We start from the raw sequence: 21,552 nt of genomic DNA, 5'->3' as shown, positions 1-21,552 counted from the left end.
TTCATGAGGAGTTAGGTACTCAATTGCATTTCAGCACTTCTTACCACCCCCATACCGATGGACAGAGCGAGCGGACGATCCAGACGCTCGAGGATATATTCTGGGCATGTGTATTGGATTTCGGGGGGAATTTGGATACTTACCTCCATCTAGAAGAGTTCTCATATAACAATAGTTATCATGCTAGTATTGACCAACCCCTGTTTGAGATGTTGTATGGTCAGAGGTGTAGGACTCTAGTTTGTTGGGGGACGTTAGACATCGAGTTATGGGAACACCGAGACGGTGCTTAACACCACCGAGTTGATTCAGCGGGTGTGTGACAAGTTGCGAGTCGCGCAGAGCCATTAGAAAAGTTATGCTAACTTGCGTCGTTCGGATCTCGAGTTTCAGGTGGGAGAATTTGTTTTGCTGAAGGTGTCACCTTGGAAGGGTGTCATTCGGTTTCGGAAGAGGGGCAAGTTGGGAACCTAATTTATTGGTTTGTTCAAGATTGTTGCCCGGGTTGGCAGGGTTGCTTATCGATTGGACCTTTCAGATAAGCTCAGTCAGATCCATAATACCTTCCATGTGTCTCGACTCTGGAAGTGTGTATTAGATGATTCTGTAGTCATTTCCTTGGATGATATTCAGGTTGATAGGAGCCTGAATTATGTGGAGAAGCCCATTGCGGTTCTGGACAGAAAAACAAAATCCTTAAGGATCAAAGAAGTGAAGCTAGTAAAGGTGCAGTGGCAGCACTGGAAGAGCTCAGAATGGACATGGGAGCCCGAGGAGGAGATGAGGGAGCATTACCCGGGGTTGTTCGAGGAAGTGTAGTTCGAGGACGAAGTCTGATTCAAGTGAGGGAGATTTGTAACGCTTAGTTCCAGTATGAATTTACTCCCCTAAATTGTTGATTTTTCCGGTTGGACTCGGCGAGCTGAAAGCTTCAACTTAGCGAGTTGGCGGTTGGGAAGGAAACCCTAATTTTTAGGGTGTTGCACCCTATTTAAAGGCCTTATGTATCTTGGTTGGTCTCCTTATCAACCTCCTCTGTCCAAAAAAACCCTAAAAGCATGTATCATCGTCCTTGTGAGTGTGTGAGCTAGTAGAGGTCCAAGTGTTGATATTTTGCACACTTTTGGAGGATCTTTGTAGTTGAAGGTGCATAGCTTGGAGGGAAGACCTAGGTCCAGAATCTCCGCACTCATTTTATTCATTTGTAGGTATAAAGTTTATACCTTGCTTTGTTATTGTTTAGATCTATTTTTTGGGATTTTATCTTGATTTTGGGCTCATGGTTGAGTTGTCTAAGATGTTGAGTGTTCCAGGGGTTGTCATGTTAGATCTAGCCATTTTATGGCCTTATTTGGCTTAAAGTTCCAAAATTTACTAGGTCTTAGGTCCCATTCATGCAATAAGTCCTTTTATTAAACCCATATTGAGCCCTAAGGTTTCTTTTAGCATGCATGGACGTAAAGTTGGAAACTTTACGTGATTTTCCAGCATTTGGAGACCAGATCTGCATATTACGACTTTGTTTTGAGAGTTACGGGCTTAATGGGTCAAGCCTCACTCTAATGAGTCTAGGGTTTGGGTTTAACTCACTTTGGATGGTTCCTAAGGGTAAAGTTGGAAACTTTACCCTTCTAGACATCATTTTGAAGGAGATCTGAGAATTAGAGTTCCTAGATTCGATGGAAACAGCTTAATGCATTAAGCTGTTGGAATTCTGGCTAACTCGGCGATTTCATTAGTGAACTCGACGAGTTGATGAGAGTTTTCCCGATCTATGCAGTTAATGGGGAAACTCGACGAGTTGAAGGAAAACTCGGCGAGTTGGGTCAACTCGGATCGTTGACTTTGACCTTTGACTTTAGTCTTTGACCAAGTTTGACTTTTAAGGGGTTTTAGGTCATTTTGAGTTGTATTTAAGGAATTGTTTCTGTTTAGGGGTTGAGTAGAGCTGATATTCGGAGTCAGGACCTAGTCAGCTATCGTTCAGTATTTGGGGTGAGTCTTCTCACTACACTTATGGGTCGAAGGCACCAATGTCGGCACATTGATTAATATGAAATGTTTAGTCATGGAATATGTAATGGTTGCTATTTGATCTATGTGTGAATTATGTGAAGAGCATAGGAGGAGCCCATGGCACTTGGCAAGACCATGGGAGGAGCCCATGGCTCGGGGATATAAGACCACGGGGGTAGCCCATGGCATTCCAAGTGAAGAACATGGAGGGAGTCCATGGCAACCTTATATGTATGTGTGCATGACATTATGTGGTTATATGTTTTGGGAAACTCACTAAGCGTGTGCTTATAGTTTTGTTGGATGTTACAGGTACTTCTAGCTCTAAGGGCAAAGGTCCAGCTTGATAGCGCAACGTGCATTCTTCAGCATTTTTCCCCACTAGTTACTATGGACACTCTGATATTTCTGAATAATATGTTGATGTATTGAATTTTGGAAACAACTTATGATGGGAATTTCTAATTATTAAACATGGATTGTTAATATTTAAATGAAAATTTTTACTTGAAATTTTGGGTTGTTACACTTTGAGCGCTTATCAGGAAATGATGAGAGATCAGAGAACAGAGAAAGAAAGTCTGCTTGCAAAATTCAAATGATGAAAGGAGGACACTAATCAATTCATTGAAAAAGAAAGCACTAAATGCATCAGACAATCACTACTTTCAGATGAAGTGCTACTAGAGGCGGAGCTATGAGAGGGCCAGGGGGCCATGCCCCCCCCCCCCTAATGATTTTTTGCATTCTAATACCTATATATATATATATATATATATATATATATATATATATAATACCTTTATTATACTAAGTGTGTGTGTGTGTATATATATATATATATATATATATATATATATATATATATATATATATATAAATGTAAATGTAAATAAAAAAATTATTTTAAAAAACAACTAACTTTGCCTAATCAAGAAATCGGTTATGATGCACGTAAAACATTCTAACAGAACCCAGATTTTTGCTGAAAAAAAAAACAATAACAATTCTAATAAAATTAAGATACTGATTTTAGGAAACTAAGAACTCTATAAAAGAAAAAACAAAAAACAAATTTTACATCCAAATTATTATATTCTGAATCAAGATCAATCTTTGAGAAACAGAAAAACTAGATAAGAAATCATCAATTTGCTTCTGCCGGAAATCATACCCACCGCCGGAGTTCGTCCTAATAACCAACCGCAGTGCTCATCTCCGCCAAAGCTCGCACCACAAAAAAAACCTACCGACTTCTAAGTCTCCGATCGACAACCGAACTTACTGATTTTTGTTACTCCGACCAACACTACTTTGCTATCTTCTGTGTTTCCGACCACAAATCACTGCAATAGCAGCCACCGCCGCCGTCAGAAAGCTTACCACTCCATATATATGTCCGCCCTTTCCGACTTGTGTACATCTTTTCACAATGTTGGAGTGGAAAGCTTTCCGGCAGCGGCTGCTTTTGCAGTGATTTGTGGTCGGAAAAATAGAAGATAGCAAAGCAGTGTTGGTCGGAGTAACAAAAATCAGCAAGGGCGGTTCTCGATCGGAGACTCAGAAGTCAGTGGGTTTTTTTGTGGTGCGAACTATGGTGGAGATGAGCACTGCGGTTGGTTATTAGGACGAACACCGGTGGTGGGTATGATTTCCGGCAGAAGCAAATTGAAGATTTCTTATCTAGTTTTTTTTTGTTTCTCAAAGATTGATCTTGATTCAGAATATAATAACTTGGATGTAAAATTTGTTTTTTGTTTTTTCTTTTATAGAGTTCTTAGTTTCCTAAAATCAGTATCTTAATTTTATTAGAATTGTTATTGGTTTTTTTCAGCAAATTATGGGTTCTTTTAGAATGTTTTATGTGCATCATAACCGATTTCCTGATTATGCAAAGTTAATTGTTATTTAAAATAATTTTTTTTATTTACATTTATATATATATATATATATATATATATATATATATATATATATATATATATATATATCCTTAGTATAATAAAACGTAGGGGCCAAGAAATTCAGTATAAAATATAGGTATTATATATATATATATATATATATATATATATATATATATATATATATATATATATATATATAGGTATTAGAATGCAAAAAATCAGGGGGGCCATGGCCCCCTGTCCCTCTCATAGCTCCGCCTCTGCAACAGGTGAGACTCTCCAATTTCTTCTATCGATCAGTCCAGATCTATAAGCTCATTGGTTCTCAACCTCTCTCTCCTTCTATCTTCATCTTTCTCTCTCGATAATATATGATCACGTTTCAAGTTACTACGAATAGTTATAGGAATTAGAATATTTATTGTTTTAAAGTTAACATGAGAGATATAATGAGTTGTCAAACACTTAATAAGATACAATTTTTAATTAATAATATTATCTATTTATTGTTTCTCATAAAAGCTTTAAGAATATTTATTGATCGGTTATATAAAAGGTTTTAAAAAATTATTTTTATTTGTTACCTATTTATTAATTATACATAATCATATGTTAAGTTGTTAAATGTTATTTTTTATATTATTAATTTTTTACTTATTTGTTAACTATTTGTTAATTATGTCATGTAGTGTAAACCAAAATGAAAAAACAATCAACACTTGACGGCTTTTTAAAAAGAAAACATGAAATTTCTTCTCAAGTACCGTAGAGCCACCCCCAACTGTTATAGATGCAAATACTCCTAATGATAGTGTTCCTGCGACCGAGAATCCATCCAAAAAACATTGTCATGAAATGAATGATGTTGATCTTAATACACTAGAACGAGATCCTAGTTTGCGTATTCAAATTGACGATTATCCAATCAATCAACGAGACACAATTCGACGAGCTTATATGAATCTTGGTCCCTTTCAACCAACACTTTCTACATATCCAAAATCTGGACCGGAAGACCATAAATGTAGCTTTCAATGTTCTTGGTTCAAGCAATTCCTGTGGCTTGAATATTCACAGAGTTCAAATGTTGTATTTTGTTTTCCATGTTTCCTTTTTAACAAACCTTCCGGAATGGGATACTACAGCCAACGGGCATTTACTGTAAATGGATTTCAAAATTGGAAGAAAGTGGGTGGGAAAAATGTGCTTTTTTGCAACATATCGGAACTAAGTGTACATCTTTTCACAATGTTGCACAAAAATCATATGGTGATTTGCTAAATAAGACTCAAGATATACGAAATACGATTGAGAAATTTACAGATGAAGATCGTAAGAAGAATATATTGAGATTGAAGGCTATTATATACGCAGTACGTTGGTGTGCCTTTCAAACAATAGCGTTTAGAGGTGATAATGAAAGACCAAATTCCATTAACTAAGGAAATTTCCTTGAAATGTTGGAGGCAATCTATTCTTTTAACAATGAGATGAAAGAATTGTTTCGCACTGCGCCTAAACATGCATCATATACATCACCAACAATTCAAAAGGAGATTTTAAACCTTATCTCTAATAGGGTGAAACGGATGATTTGCGATGAGATTGATGGTGGAAAATTTTGTTTACTTGTTGATGAAGCACATGACGAGTCCAACAGAGAACAAATGTCTATTGTTTTGAGATTCGTAAATAAAGATGGTGTTATTATGGAGTGTTTCCTTGGACTTGTTCATGTTCCTGACAATACATCACAAACTCTAAAGAATAGAATATATTTCCTATTTACACATAAGAATCTTGATTTTAAGTCGATTCGTGGCCAAGGGTATGATGGTGCAAGCAATATACGAGGTCATTTCAAAGGGTTGCAAGTATTGATTTCGAAGTATTGTCCGTCTGCATATTATGTTTATTGTTTTGCTCATCAATTGCAATTAGCATTAATGGCTGCTTCACAAGGAGTTATTGCATCGCAAAAGTTTTTTACTCAGTTATCTTTTGTTATCAATGTCGTTGGTGCTTCTTCCCAGTGTTCCGACCAACTAAGAGATGCACAAGCAGAGCAAATGACATATTTTAAATCTATTGGTGAGTTGGAGACTAGCAGATGCCTCAATCAAATTGGTACATTACAACGGGATGTAGATACCAGATGGGGTTCTTACTTGAAATTAGTTTCAACCTTAATCAAAATGTTTAGTTCAATTTGTGAGGTTTTACTTCAAATTATTAAGGATGGCACTGGTTCGATCAGAGGAGATGCAGATTCAGCATATGAGACTATTACAACATTTGGATTCATTTTTCTTCTACATCTCGAGAAAGAAATAATGGAGATCACAGACAAGCTTTACAAAAACAATCTCAAGATATATTGAATGCATTGAGGCTTGTTGCCTCCACAAAATTGTTATTGCAAAAAATGAAAGATGAAAGATAGGATGGTTTTCTCTCTCATGTTAAGTCATTTTGTCTGGAACACTCCCTTACTTGTCTTCTTCTAACTTTAATAGAGGAGCTCGAGCTCGTAATAAGTGTAGCGATCATACACTTGAACATCATTATCGAGTGGATATTTTCATCGAAGCAATTAATTGTCATGTAACAACGTAAATTTTCAAAACAATTTTTTCATTTCTTTAAAACGTAATTCCATTCAAGACAAAACATAAATCCAATGTAACATGGTCATAATATAAAACATATCAATCCCAAGACCAAACATATCCAAATCCGCCTATGTGTGTGTACGAGTCATGATGGCGCCTTCCCACGGTCCTCACTAGTACCTGAAACACATTACACATAAACACTGTAAGCAAGAAGCTTAGTGAGTTCCCTAAAATACCACTTACACACATACGCCTTTCCAGGCCATACTCCACACGACCTTCCGGTCCTTGTGTCTCAGGGGACTTCCGTCCCAACCCGGTAAACCTTCCGGTCCTAACCGTGTTGACCTTCCGGTCCATAACTCCCTGACCTTCCGGTCCACATCATAATGCCTTCCGGCCCATATCAAGCATAGCATACATATCACATACATAGCGCATACGAAACAGGAAACTCATAGCATACAATGCATATATCTCATAGCATACCAGACCTTCCGGTCACACATAGGTACCCTTCCAGGTACAGTATAGTGAGAAGACTCACCTAGTATGATGTCTAGTATCTCACGTGCTCGATATCTCTGAATCTCGAAACAACGACCTAGCCTCGCCTAATCACAACAAATAATCATTCCAAATCATTAACGACTCTCAAGGCTATACTACACCCCTTTCTACAATCCCACAGAAGGTTAAAAGACCATTTTACCCCTCCCTAACTCAAAAGTCCACATGTTGACCAAAACACTAAAAGTCAATAGCAAGCAGTACGTGGGGCGTACCCTTGCACTCCAGAATCGGGGAATGCGACCCCCTATGCGGTGCGTACTGGGATTATGCCAAGCGTAAATCCCAGTTTCTTACTTTCTTCATTTTAGTGTCTTAAACAGTTAAGACATAATGTCACATTCCAGATCTGGCTATTCTAATACCTCTTAATCCATAAAGTCAAAACCTTTAAGCCTTTGCATGGATATAAAGGTTCCCACACCTTCTAAGACCTTTCCTTTCTCCTCCAAAAGTCTAGATCTCATGCATGCCTCAACATTTACGTCCAAGATTGCATTTTTATGAAGATACAACTCATATAGTCCTGAAATATGATAGATCTAGGCCAATGGAGACTATTTGCTCATAAAGTCTCCATCTTTGGACCAAAACCCCTAGAATTTGGTCCAAGAAGCACACAACACAAATAACAAGGCAAGTTCTGAACTTTATACCTCAGGAAGAAGCCCCAACCTTTGTAGACCTCAGATCTACTCTTGTCCACCAACTTCTAGCTCCTACAATGGCCTCCTCTTCTCTTTCACCACCTTAAAATGGCACTTTGAAGCTTACAACACTCACACACAAGTTTAGGACGAAAGGAATACTCTCTTAGGGTTGCTTTCTATGAGATGGTGGCTGAGAAAGAAGACCATCTCATTCCTTTTATAGCCCTGAAGTCATATTAGGGTTTTGCATCTGGGCCGGTTACGCCCGGCGTAACCTTAGGTACGCCCAACGTACCCGGATGAATCCGCGTACAAAATAAGCGCCCGAGTAGGCGCAACGTACTCCTTAGTACGCCCAACGTACTCACTGATGGGTTTTGGTCCTAAGAACATCCTATGTGCTCATACAAACCGTAATGCTTGGATCTAGGTTTCTCTATTGTACATGCAAGTTATCCAAAACTATAAACCCTAATTCTAGCATTATAGTAATCATATTAACATGAGAATAGGTTTAAGATGTTACCTTGATTGTTATGTAGCAATAACAATCCCAAATCTCCTTGTAATGACTTTAGAAAGCTTAGAGTCACAAATGTCACTCCTCTAATGGTTCACAAACACCATAAGCAAGAGGATGAAGAGGAGAGACGATGGATGCTGCCCAAAAACGTGTACAAACCCTAGAGGAGTCTTAGCCACGTTTTTGGGTCATAAGGGTCATATATAGTGAGGCTATTAGGGTTATCTAATAAGGAAACCCTAATTTGGATGCTTAAGCCCTAAGCAACCCATGGACTCCTTTAATTAAGGCTTTGGACGATTTCCCCATGGGTTTCCCATAGAATTCGCCCACTCCTTAATTTAAGACAATCCATAGCCCATATTGCAATTATCTTATAATTACAATTACAGTCCCTTAAGTTTAATTAATCTCTTTTAGTTACAAAACTAATTACCAATTAATTATTGACTAATATTAATTAAACAATATGATTTCTCCTTTAATATATTATTCCCATAATATATTAATAAATCATATTTAATCCTTTCTCTCCATAATTCATCCTATCAAGTTGCTTTGGTGAAGGCAACCCAAAAGGACCATGCACCATCGGGTCAAGTACATACCAAAATAGTTATGGACTTAGACACTAATCCAACAGTCTCCCACTTGGATAAGTCTAATAACTATTCTGCGTATGACTTCAGATCCTGATCTGCAATCGTAGCTTTCCAAAGCTGCTGTCAACTCTGATCTTATCATATACGCGTGTCCTTAGATAAGGGATCATATATTCCTCCATTCTAGATATCGTATGAGATATGATTTCAAATCGTTCTCTTTGTACTATATCTCGATTTCCAATTTATGACGACTGACTAATTGAACAAATCAAATTAGCCCTAGCCCGGCCGAGCATTTACGTTTGTCATCACTAAATCATCGAGGGGCCCAAAGATATCGCTTTACTTTGGATAAAAGGAATGGATAAAATTTGATACAATGCTTGCTTGCACTCACTCACCGAATCACACACAACAATATGTTTTATAACACCAAGTTACTAGTGCGTTTACATATTATCAATGTGCAACCGATTTGCAAGATACAACTCACACATCTCGGTTTCAAGAATATAAGATGTTATCGTCTCACCAATCACTCGTGATACAATTCATGGAGTGATCCAAGTGAGCGTGGGTTTAATCCAATGCTCAAATTCATATTCATAAGCACTCATGAACATTGCAGCAAACATTTGCTTATGTCTAATGCTCTTTAGACAATCCACACACCAATTCACGACAGTCTTCATTCATACCTACTTCCAACATATGAACGACTGTGGCCCGTTCGAATAATTTGACTGTTCCTAACCAATTAAATTATTCAGGAAGTCAAAACATGCAAAGTGAAACATAAGAATAATACTAATCACATATGGCCTCAAACCTTTGAGTATAAATAAAACACCTTTTATTTATCACCATATCGATTACTCATTATTTGTCGTTTTGGGTAATCAACTTCTTACTTGAATTATTACACTTGTCCCATGCTCCTAGCATGCACACAATGTTTTCCTATGGTTCTTACTTTGTGAAATAGATCAAATTGAACACACTTCCAATCATTCTCATTTCACAACTCCAAATCCTTTTTCATAAGTGAAAGAATATCAAATTCTTGCTACTTATAGAATATGCTAGATTCTAATATTCTATGCAACGATCCTTTCGTAATGTCACTGCACGAAAGTCACAAAGACTATTGCCAATGATATTACAAAGTCTTCTATCGGGGATTGTTACAAGACAATTCCTTAGATATGATCTCTCTCACTCAAAGTACATTCCTTTGAACATCCTTTTGCATAAAAGTTTCTAATCTAGTCATAGATTTTCAATATTCAATTCCCAATATGGACACATTTCCATATTTTCCATATGACAACTCATTCTTAATAGAATCTTATCTATTCATAATAACGTCGATATGGTCCATCCAATATGGAAACATTTCCATATTTTCCATATGACAACTCATTCTTAATAGAATCTTTTCTATTCATAATAATGTCGATATGGTCCATTCAATACCATGCTTCCAACTACTCACAAGCAACAATCCTCGTCGAACTTTGGATTGTCCTTTGATAGTTGTTTAATTATTTTAGTCAAAACCGATTCTAGTCCCTTTTCCCTCTAAATGCGCTAGACATTTGGAAAATTTTAGAATGGTCAAACATTAAAGCATTTGCAATCGATCCTATACCCGAAGCGTATGGGACACGACGTATAATGTTTTATTTGCTATGTTCTCAAAAATCGAATAGTGAAGAGAAATGTCGTAATCATAATCGAAATTTTAAGAACACACTATGTACCTTTGACTAAATTTTATTAACATTCCACAACCTAAGCCTTTAGATTTGAAATGAAGCATAATATTCTCTCCCTTAATTGTAGCAAAACAACTTTACAACCCTTACCACTTTGCAAGGTATAACTCTTGTTTTCTATAATTAATATTGCCAACTTGCAATACTTTCCTTAATAATCATACAATCATAACATTTATGCTCCCACTATCATGTTGATTACTATAAACATAACACTTATGCTCCCACTAGCTTCGACATGTATTCAGAAACAGCTAAACAATACTTATTGAATTTCTTAAATTTATGTTTCTAATACTTAATGCTTTGATAATCTTTTATCAAGGCTTCTTGAACTTATACACCTTTGCCTTAGATAGTTCATATGTGTGTCTAAACAATTAAGACTAATTGCCAAACCTCACAATTCAAATCATGGAAAGGGATACCGTAACCATGATCGAATTCGAGAATGCAATTTTACAATCACTATCTTCTTAAAATCTTTCTTAGTGAAAGCATTTCCTCACAATCATTTTCATGAAGGAGGAAATCTTATGACACTTAGATTTAAATGGTGTATGTGTTCTTATCCATGTGAATTTTCTAAAACCAAGGTTTACGACAAATTCAAACTCATATGGATCGAACTTTCTTGATCTCGATTTCTTGCCTTTATGGTAGCACAGCTGCCCACCATGTCTTCCAAGTAGTTAAGCAGCTCACCTTTTCCTATCAATGTACCTTTCATTGATCAAGGTCCTTGCCTTTTATGCATTCAAATGAGAACTCATAGAATTCACATGCATAATTAACTTAATTGGAACGGCACAGAAACAAAATAATGTCAACACGATAGGTTGTAAACCTCAAATCGTGTGCTAGTGATGATCAATAAGGTCTATTTTGATTTGTTCTTGAAACCTTTCAAGACCATTAAGTCTCCCACTGACTCCTTGACATATAAGATTCTCTTGTTAATAACCGTTTCTTAACAAACAAATATTCAAGAGTTAGTGTAGCTTTTATCAAAACACTTCATAAATTGGTCCTAGTTGGTCTTTGTCTTATCCAAGACATCACAACTCTCCACATTTGATGAATGTTATAAACCTTCTTAATACTTATCACTTAATGTCACAATCTTAACTTTAAGACTTGTTTTGGAACAAAGTATGATTGACTTCTTGATTTAACCATTTCTTCAATCCTTGATTCCTCTTCTTAAACATACAATTGTACTAAGACTCACTTAGAGGATCAATTGAGATATGGTTCTTAATCATTAAGACCTATCATAAAGCATAAAAGGTACTCTCCCTTCTTCTTAGAATGGAGAAACTTTTATCTTTCTGCCTACTTGATTCTTCTTATTCGTTCTGCTACTGATTTAAACTTTTCAATCAATTCATAATTACACTTAATCTTGTAAGTATAATCATATTTACTTAATCTTTAGTAAAACATGACGAATATTTTGTTACTCTTATGGTGGACTTGATCAACACACGACTTGGTGTACTCGATCTCCTAGTCCTTCACTTGACACTTTGTCAATGAAATAGTCTAATTTCCAAATATGAAATTTCTCATTCATCGTGCAACCAAGTTGCATGATTCCAAGTTTCTGTCCAATTGAAACTTGGGCGATGACAAACTCTCCCTATTTGGTAAACTCTCGACTTTCCATAAATAACATAATAAGAACCAAATCCATTATTGCTAATAATAGAAACATTCAAAACATCAATTTTTCATATACGCCATTGCAAGGATAAATAAATAATATAAAATCAAAATTTGTTTTATTGCGGAAAAGTTTTGTCCTTACAATGCAATTCATTGAAAAACTATGCTAATAATTCTTTCTTAGCAATCTAATTCTAACTCTAAGTAGTAGCTCAAGAATCTAATCTTTGAGAAATGCGATCGAAATCCATTCCTTCACGGTTAGATTCTGCTCACTTCTTCCCTTAAGCTTCCTTTCGTTTCTTCGATCCTACAAAACATCAATTGCAATCTTATCACATTATGTATTAAGAATCTAGAATAGAAGCTTAAAAGAGTTAGTTAATGGATTTTACCTATATTAGAGCCATACGTTTCGACTCTCCCATCTCTTAGATCTCTTAGGTAAATGGGGCAGCTTCGTCTCCAATGCCCTTTCTCTTGGCAATAAAAGCAAATTGACTCTTTTGGAACATGACATGGAACTACTTCAGACATTGCCTTTCTCTTATGATCAAACTTTTTGATCATAGCATGTCTTTCGTTGCCATTGTCTATATCCATAGAGGTCTTGAAGGCAGATTCACCAATCAACTTTACTTTTCTATTGCACCAAACCATTGCTGATTCAGCAGCAATAAGCATATAGGTGAGATCTATAAGGGTCACGTCGCGGTTCATCATATAGTACTCTCTTACGAACTCTCTATATGAGTTAGGAAGTGACTGAAGAACCCAATCAACAGCCATTTCCTCACAGACAACGGATCCCAACATTCTTAACCTATCAATGTGTGACTTCATCCCTAGGACGTGTGCACACACCGACTTTCCTTCTTTATGTTTACTTGCCAAAAGGGCTTGAGTGATCTTGAACTTTTCAAGCCTTTGAACTTGTGGGTTGGGGAGAACAATTGGAGGAGGTGGAGGAAGTGAAGCATGATTTCTTGTTCCTTGATCGAATTGTGGAATACCATCTTCATGTGGAAATCTTGTTCCACGGGATTTGGGAAGACCATAGTTGTCGAACTTTGACATCTACAAAACGGGAGAAAACAAATTCAAGTTAGTTGATTGATTGAGTCCTTAGTAAATCACCCAAATGAGATACTAAGGCTAGGACCCAACACAATATTCTACAACTCGGGAGAGGAATGTCGTAACCCAAATTGTAGAACATTTGAAGGTAAGTGAATGACGATTCACTAATTTCCACCATGAAAACGAAAAAAGAAATTTAAGTTTTAAATCTATGAAAACTCCTAGATCCTATGAGATTCATTGAACATTTCAATGGCATGTTTAAATCTCGATATGCCCCTCTTGTTTGTGACTGGGATGCCGAGGATCACAAAGCGGGTGTGAATAACCATGCAAACTTACATGGTGTCCTCACATGTTATAGTCACATATTCGATGTGCCGGTAAACCACACACGCTCCACCGAACTATGACAAACATTGAGTCACCCTTTGCTACCTTTGCTTAGAACCATTTAGTGTGCCGGTAAACCACACACGCTCCACTAACGTCTTTGCAAGGGCACAAAGTGTAATTTCATGGAATTGCATCAATTCACTTTTGCCTAAGTAACTAAGATTGGGAATTTTAGGAAAACATTTAGTTACTTTAATAATTCATTATACTTATAATGGAAGGTTTGGTCCTATCCTACCCGTTCGGCTAACGACCCTCCACTAGTCAAGAGTGCGGTGGGTAAGAGTGGATACCCATTCAATCGCCATTTTATAGGCAATTTCCTTAAACACCCCTTATAGACCAGCTTCGTGAATGGGGCCTACTAACAGTAAGACTGACTTTTACTCATACATATATATAATGTTAGACTTTTAATGTTATATATATAGTATAGGGTGTATTTTACACTTTTAAAATACTAGGTGGTTTAATTTAACAATTATACTTTTAATTCAATTAAATTGTTAACCTAAACTTTTATGGATTTATTAAACCTCTTTTAATTATACACCTTAATTAATTAATAAAACCATAAGGGTGTGATTTGAACTTTTTCAAAACAATACTAGGGTTTTAGAATTTAACATTCCTAATTAAACTTTTAATCAACTTTTAAATTCCAAAACCTGAGGGCAAGTTTTGAAACATTTCAAAACATTAGGGTTTAGAATTTAAATATACATCAAAATTAAACAATTAATCAAAATTTAAATTCCAAAACTTGAGGGCAAGTTTTGAAACCTTTTTCAAAACATTAGGGTTTCAACTATTTAAATTTCAAAACAACAAAACTTTTTGGGTTCAAATTTAAACTATAAAACCTAAAGGGATTAATTTGAAACTTTTCCAAACTTTGTCAAGAATATTCTAGATCACATAATTCAAATAAGGCAATTAACTATAATTGGTGGTTATCTAATTAGATCTAGTTCAAATTCTTGCAAGATAATGATCAAATAATTTCCATAACTTAACATATATCAAATAAGGTAACAATTATCTAATTAGATGACCAAAATCTTTTATTTTGACAAGGATAATCATAAGGGATTAGCAAAATTCGAATTTTATTAAGTTTAAACAATTATGGCAATTATCCTAAGTCAAAATAGGTAAAAATCCCGAAAATCCGCCTGTCTGACAGCTAAACTCGCCGAGTCCACAATGGGACTCGCCGAGTACATCAGGCAGGAGGCAAAAAACGATTTTTTCAAGCATGAAAAAATTAACAAGGCATCAATACAATAGAAACCAATCAAGGCTCTGATACCACTGATGGGTTTTGGTCCTAAGAACATCCTATGTGCTCATACAAACCCTAATACTTGGATCTAGGTTTCTCTATTGTACATGCAAGTTATCCAAAACTATAAACCCTAATTCTAGCATTCAAGTAATCATATTAACATGAGAATAGGTTTAAGATGTTACCTTGATTGTTATGTAGCAATAACAATCCCAAATCTCCTTGTAATGACTTTAGAAAGCTTAGAGTCACAAATGTCACTCCTCTAATGGTTCACAAACACCATAAGCAAGAGGATGAAGAGGAGAGAGGATGGAGGCTACCCAAAAACGTGTACAAACCCTAGAGGAGTCTTAGCCACGTTTTTGGGTTATAAGGGTCATATATATAGTGAGGCTATTAGAGTTATCTAATAAGGAAACCCTAATTTGGATGCTTAAGCCCTAAGCAACCCATGGACTCCTTTAATTAAGGCCTTGGACGATTTCCCCATAGGTTTCCCATAGAATTCGCCCACTCCTTAATTTAAGACAATCCATAGCCCATATTGCAATTATCTTATAATTACAATTACAGTCCCTTAAGTTTAATTAATCTCTTTTAGTCACAAAACTAATTACCAATTAATTATCGACTAATATTAATTAAACAATATGATTTCTCCTTTAATATATTATTCCCATAATATATTAATAAATCATATTTAATCCTTTCTCTCCATAATTCATCCTATCAAGTTGCTTTGGTGAAGGCAACCCAAAAGGACCATGCACCATCGGGTCAAGTACATACCAAAATAGTTATGGACTTAGACACTAATCCAACACTCAGAAGCTTAGCATTTACATAAAGGGACCTAACATGACAACTTGGAAAAGAAGAAGGGTTAAATGGTTGAACCTGAATTTCGGGATGTTACAATTCTCCCCCACTAAAACCAGACTTTGCCCTCGAAGTCTTATATCGAAAACAACCCCGGATGCTGCTCCCACATCTCTGACTCTGACTCCCACGTCAGCTCGGACCCCTTCCGATGCTACCACTGAACCTGCACCAACGGTACCTCCTTGTTCCTCAGAACCTTGATCTTCCGATCCCGAATCGCAAATGGTCTCTCAGCATAATTCAGGCTCGCATCCACCTGAATATCCTCTAGTGGCACTACCGCCGACTCGTCGGCTATACACTTCCTCAACTGAGACACGTGGAAGATATTATGAATCTGGCTCAACTCAGCATGTAGCTCCAATCGATATGCTACTCTGCCTACCCTCGCAATCACTCTAAATGGCCCAATATACCTGGGACCCATCTTTCCCCTCTTCCTGAATCGAATCACTCCTTTCCAAGGAGACACCTTCAGGAGTACAAAATCCCCAATCTGAAATTCGAGCTCGGATCGTCGCCTATCTGCATAACTTTTCTGGCGACTCTGAGTGGTCAACAACCTCTATCTGACCTCCTGTATCTACTCTGTCGTCCGAAACACTATCTCCGTACTACCCATCACACGTTGCCCTACTTCACCCCAGCAAATGGGGGTCCGACACCTCCTCCCATACAACAGCTCAAAGGGTGGCATACCAATGCTCGAGTGATGGCTGTTGTTATAGGAAAACTCAGCCAAGGGAAAATACGTGACCCAACTCCCTCCGAAATCCAATAAACATGCCCGAAGCATGTCCTCGAGCGTCTGAATCGTCCACTCACTCTGTTCGTCCGTCTGTGGGTGGTATGCGGTACTGAAATGCAGCCTCGTACCCAACTCCTCGTGAAACTTCTTCCAAAATCTGGAAGTAAAACGTACATCTCGGTCTGAAACAATCGAGATCGGAACTCCATGCTGCGATACCACCTCCTTCACATACAACTCTGCCAGTGTCTCAGCAGAAGAGCTCTCACTGATAGCAAGAAAGTGAGCGTTCTTCGTCAACCTATCCACAATCACCCAAATCGCATCGACGCCTCTTGCAGTCCTTGGCAATTTGGTGATAAAATCCATGGTAATCTATTCCCACTTCCACTCAGGAATCTCCAATGGTTGTAACTTACCATGTGGACGCTGGTGCTCGGCCTTAACCTTGTGACAGGTCAAGCACCTCTCCACGAACCATGCGCCATCTCTCTTCATACAGGGCCACCAATATTCCCTTTTCGGGTCCAAAAACATCTTAGTGGCCCCGGGATGGATCGAGAACCTCGATCTATGGGCCTCCTCCATCAAGATGGTACGCGTTCCGCCCACAAACAGTATCCAAATCCAACCCTGAAAAGTCATAAGTCCTCGACTATCGGTAACGAACTCCGATACCAGCCCGATCACTCGCTCCCTTTTGCGGTTCTCCGGTCTCATGGCCTCCGCCTGGGCCCCTCGAATGGTGTCCAACACCGGAGTCATCACTGTCAAACTCATACAAACGTCTCGTATCAGGGCGCTCTCCGCCCTACGGCTCAAGGCATCGGCTACAACATTAGCCTTGCCCAGGTGGTACAGGATCTCACAATCATAATCCTTTACCACATCCAACCATCTCCTCTGGCGCATATTCAGGTTGGGCTGATCCATCAAGTACTTCAAACTCTTGTGGTTCATGTATATGGTACACCGAACCCCATACAGATAGTGACACCAGATCTTGAGGGTGAACACCACAGCCCCCAGCTCCAGGTCGTGGGTGGGATACCTTGAATCATGAGGCTTCAGCTGCCTCGATGCATATGCTATCACATGCCCCCTCTACATAAGCACTGCTCCCAACCCGGATATCGATGCATCACAATACACCACAAAATCCTCCATCCCTTCCGGGAGTGCGAGCACCGGGGCTTCGCACAACTTCTGGCGAAGTGTCTCAAATGAGGTCTGCTACTCCGGACCCCAGGAAAAAGCGACACCCTCCCGGGTCAACTTGGTGAGTGGCACGACGATCTTGGATAAATCCTTAATAAATCTCCGATAATAGCCGGCCAATCCTAGAAAGCTCCTGATCTCAGTGGGCGATCTCGGAAGCTCCCATCTCATGACCGCCTCAATCTTGGCCGGATCGACCAATATCCCATTCTGGTTGACGAGATGTCCCAAGAACTGGACCTCTCGTAACCAAAACTCACACTTGGAGAATTTGACATAAAGCCTCTCCGATCTCAGAACTCCAAGGATCTCCCTCAAATGTTCCTCATGTTGTTCTCTAGACCTCGAATACACCAAAATATCATCAATGAATACAATCACCGACCGATCCAGCATCGGTCTGCACACCTTGTTCATGAGATCCATGAATGCAGCTGGTGCATTGGTGATCCCAAAAGACATCACCACGAACTCGTAATGCCCATAACGAGTTCTGAACTCTGACTTCTGGATATCTTCATCCCGAACCCTCATCTGATGATAACCCGACCTCAAGTCTATCTTGGAGAACCAAGACGCCCCCCGCAACTGATCGAACAGATCATCGATCCTCGGAAACGGATAACGGTTCTTGACCGTCAACTTGTTCAACTCCCGGTAATCAATGCACATCCGGTGTGAACAATCCTTTTTCTTGAAAAAAAGGATCGGTGCTCCCCAAGCCGAGCTACTCGGTCGAATAAACCCCTTTCCCAGCAGCTCCTGAAGCAGCGAGGATAACTCCTGCATCTCTGGCGGCTCGAGGCGATAAGGCGCCTTGGCGATAGGTGCTGCTCCCGGAACCAAATTGATACGGAACTCCACTTGCCTCTCGGGAGGCACACCCGAAAATTCCTCGGGAAAAACATTCGGGAACTCGCACACTATCAGAACCTCATCAATCGAACCTGGCCTCCCAGCGGCCACTCGCATGTCCATCACATAGGCTACGAATCCACTGCAGCCCTGCTGCAAACTCTGTCTCGCCCTGGCAGCCAAGCAAAACGCTGACCCACATCGGGTTCCCTCGCCATACACCATAAGTACTCCCCCACTAGGGTCTCGTATCGTCGCCAACTGACGCTTGCAATCTATAACAGCTCCAAATCGGCCCAAACAATCCATGCCCACTATAACACACACGTCCCCTATCGTAATCGGGACCAGGTCTATCAGGAACTCTACACCGAAGATCTCAAGGATACATCCTCGAATCACATCCGTAGCATACACTGCTCACTCGTCAGCTATGGAAACTTGCAAAGGTCGACTCAACGCCTCTCGACGGATACTAATGTGCTGACTAAATTCCAAGGAAACAAATGACCGACTCGCACTCGAGTCAAATAACACCAAAGCAGGTACAGAACTCACAAGAAAAGCTCCTACGCATATCATCATATAAGCACAATATCTCAACAAAAAAGATAAACACAGAATACATACCAGCCACAACATCGGGCGCTGCACGGACCTCCTCCGCAGTCAACTGGAAAGCTCTCCCGCGAGCCTTCGGAGCCTCGGCCTTCACTGAACTAACCTCGGTAACCCTAGCAATAGGTGCAGATCCTTGTGCTGACCCCTGATGCAACTGTGGACACTCGGCCTTCCGATGGCCAGTCTGGTTGCAATGAAAGCAAACCATAAATCCCTTGGGGCAATCCTTGGCGATATGCCCCTCCTTGCCACATTTGTAGCAAGCCCCCGATCGACAGGCCCCCTCATGACCCTTGTCGCACTTCCCGCAAGTGCGGCCCTTCTGGCATCCAGTCCTCGAATCAGCGGACTTGGTCCGCTTGGCTGCCGGCTGAGACTGAGCCTGCCGCCGATCCATCCTCTAAGACTTGGCCTCCTCCCTGGCCTGAGTCTCCAGCTCAATTTCCCTCTTCCGGGCATTTGCCTGGAGCTCAGCAAATGTCCGGTATGTCGAGTTCGACACGAACTCCCGAATGTCCCTCCTCAGAATGCCGAAATACCGGCTCATCCGTGCCTGCTCAGTAGACACCTGCTCAGGGCAGAACATCGCCCTCTTATGAAACTTCCGGGTAACCACAGTAACATAATCATTACCCTGCTTGAGGGTCAAGAACTCCTGAACCAACCGTTCCCTCTCCACCGGGGGGAACATACTCGTCTCTGAACATGGTGGTGAACCTCTCCCAGGTCACCGCTGAAATCTCTGCAAGAGTGAAGCTCGCCGTCACGAACTTCCACCAATCCTTCGCTCCCAAGCGAAGCTGGTTCAAAGCGAACCGTACCCTCAAATGCTCCGGACATGAACACGTATAGAAGCATCCCTTAATATCAACAATCCATCTCATCGCAGCGATCGGATCCTGCGTCCCATGAAACTCAGGTGGCTTCGTGTTGCTGAACTCCCAGAACAACAACGAGTCACCTCCCTAAGGCCTGGCAGCAGACACAGCTGCAGCGGCTGCAGCCTCAGTCAACACGGCGTACCGCTCATCGAAAGTCTCAATTAGTGTGGTCTTGATAGACCCAAACATCTCCGGAATCTCAGCCCTGATCGCCGCAGCCACCTCATCGTGGATCATCTGACGAAGCTCCTCGTCACTCACACCGCTCGCCTCAGGTCTGTGGCGTGTCCCAACCATGATGTCTCTGAAATATAACATAATAATATCAAAGACTCATTCGAGCATGCTCGCACTCGATAACTCGACCCTACTTGTTCCTTAGTACCCAAAGGATTCTTACTTAGAGTGCGCATTGCTCCGGTGTCTTTGGTAGTACGGGCCCTTATACTACCGCCTACACCGCATCAGTATTCACCCTAAGTCCTCTTCCTTGGATCCCAACTCACAAGTATTCTATATCTCACTGGCATAGGCTACCCTTCGGTAGACCTCTTATCAGCCCCTCACTGCTACCTACTCGCTCTCAAGCATCACATAGCAACACAATCCTTCTTAGGCTAAGGCATCACAAAATCAAGCCACTCTAGTCCTAATATGAATACCTAGCCAGCTCTAGCATGCATAATATAACATATCATATCTCATAACACATAACATAAGGGCATTTTGGGGATTCACCGTTCGGGCGCTAGCTGACCATACACACTGCTCCGCTCTGGTTGTCTCAAAATCTCTTGCTTTTTAGAAAAATTAGTTTTTATCGTTTGAAAATTTTCTCAAATCCTCAGTTTGAGTTCAGTTACGCCCGAAGGTGCATCCGAATCCCTCAAACCAAGGCTCTAATACCAACTTGTAACAACGTAAATTTTCAAAACAATTTTTCATTTCTTTAAAACGTAATTTCATTCAAGACAAACCATAAAATCCAATGTAACATGATCATAATACAAAACATATCAATCCCAAGATCAAACATATCCAAATCCGCCTGTGTGTGTGTGTGTGTACGAGTCATGCCGGCGCCTTCCCACGGTCTTCACTAGTACCTGAAACAAATTACACATAAACACTGTAAGCAAGAAGCTTAGTGAGTTCCCCAAAATACCACTTACACACATACGCCTTTCCAGGCCATACTCCACATGACCTTCTGGTCCTTGTGTCTCAGGGGGACTTCCGTCCTAACCC

At 39.7% G+C, this 21,552-nt stretch overlaps 1 protein-coding gene across 1 annotated transcript; it reads left to right on the top strand.

Moving 5' to 3' along the window:
- Positions 1 to 5,380: 5,380 nt before the first annotated feature.
- Positions 5,381 to 6,304, top strand: LOC145064032 (uncharacterized). Its single transcript, XM_079011562.1, has one exon. It carries the CDS (start codon positions 5,381 to 5,383, stop codon positions 6,302 to 6,304), a length of 924 nt encoding a protein of 307 aa, XP_078867688.1.
- Positions 6,305 to 21,552: the final 15,248 nt, after the last annotated feature.

This window comes from Lactuca serriola, chromosome 7, assembly GCF_051521515.1.
Source record: "Lactuca serriola cultivar US96UC23 chromosome 7, Lser_US96UC23_V15, whole genome shotgun sequence".
Taxonomy (NCBI): Eukaryota; Viridiplantae; Streptophyta; class Magnoliopsida; order Asterales; family Asteraceae; genus Lactuca; species Lactuca serriola.
Note: the sequence above shows the minus strand (reverse complement) of the source record. Positions and strands in the feature narration are given on the sequence as shown.

Bases quoted from the DNA above. Each gene is read 5' to 3' on its own strand.
- LOC145064032 (XM_079011562.1), top strand. From the start codon at position 5,381: ATGTTGGAGGCAATCTATTCTTTTAACAATGAGATGAAAGAATTGTTT.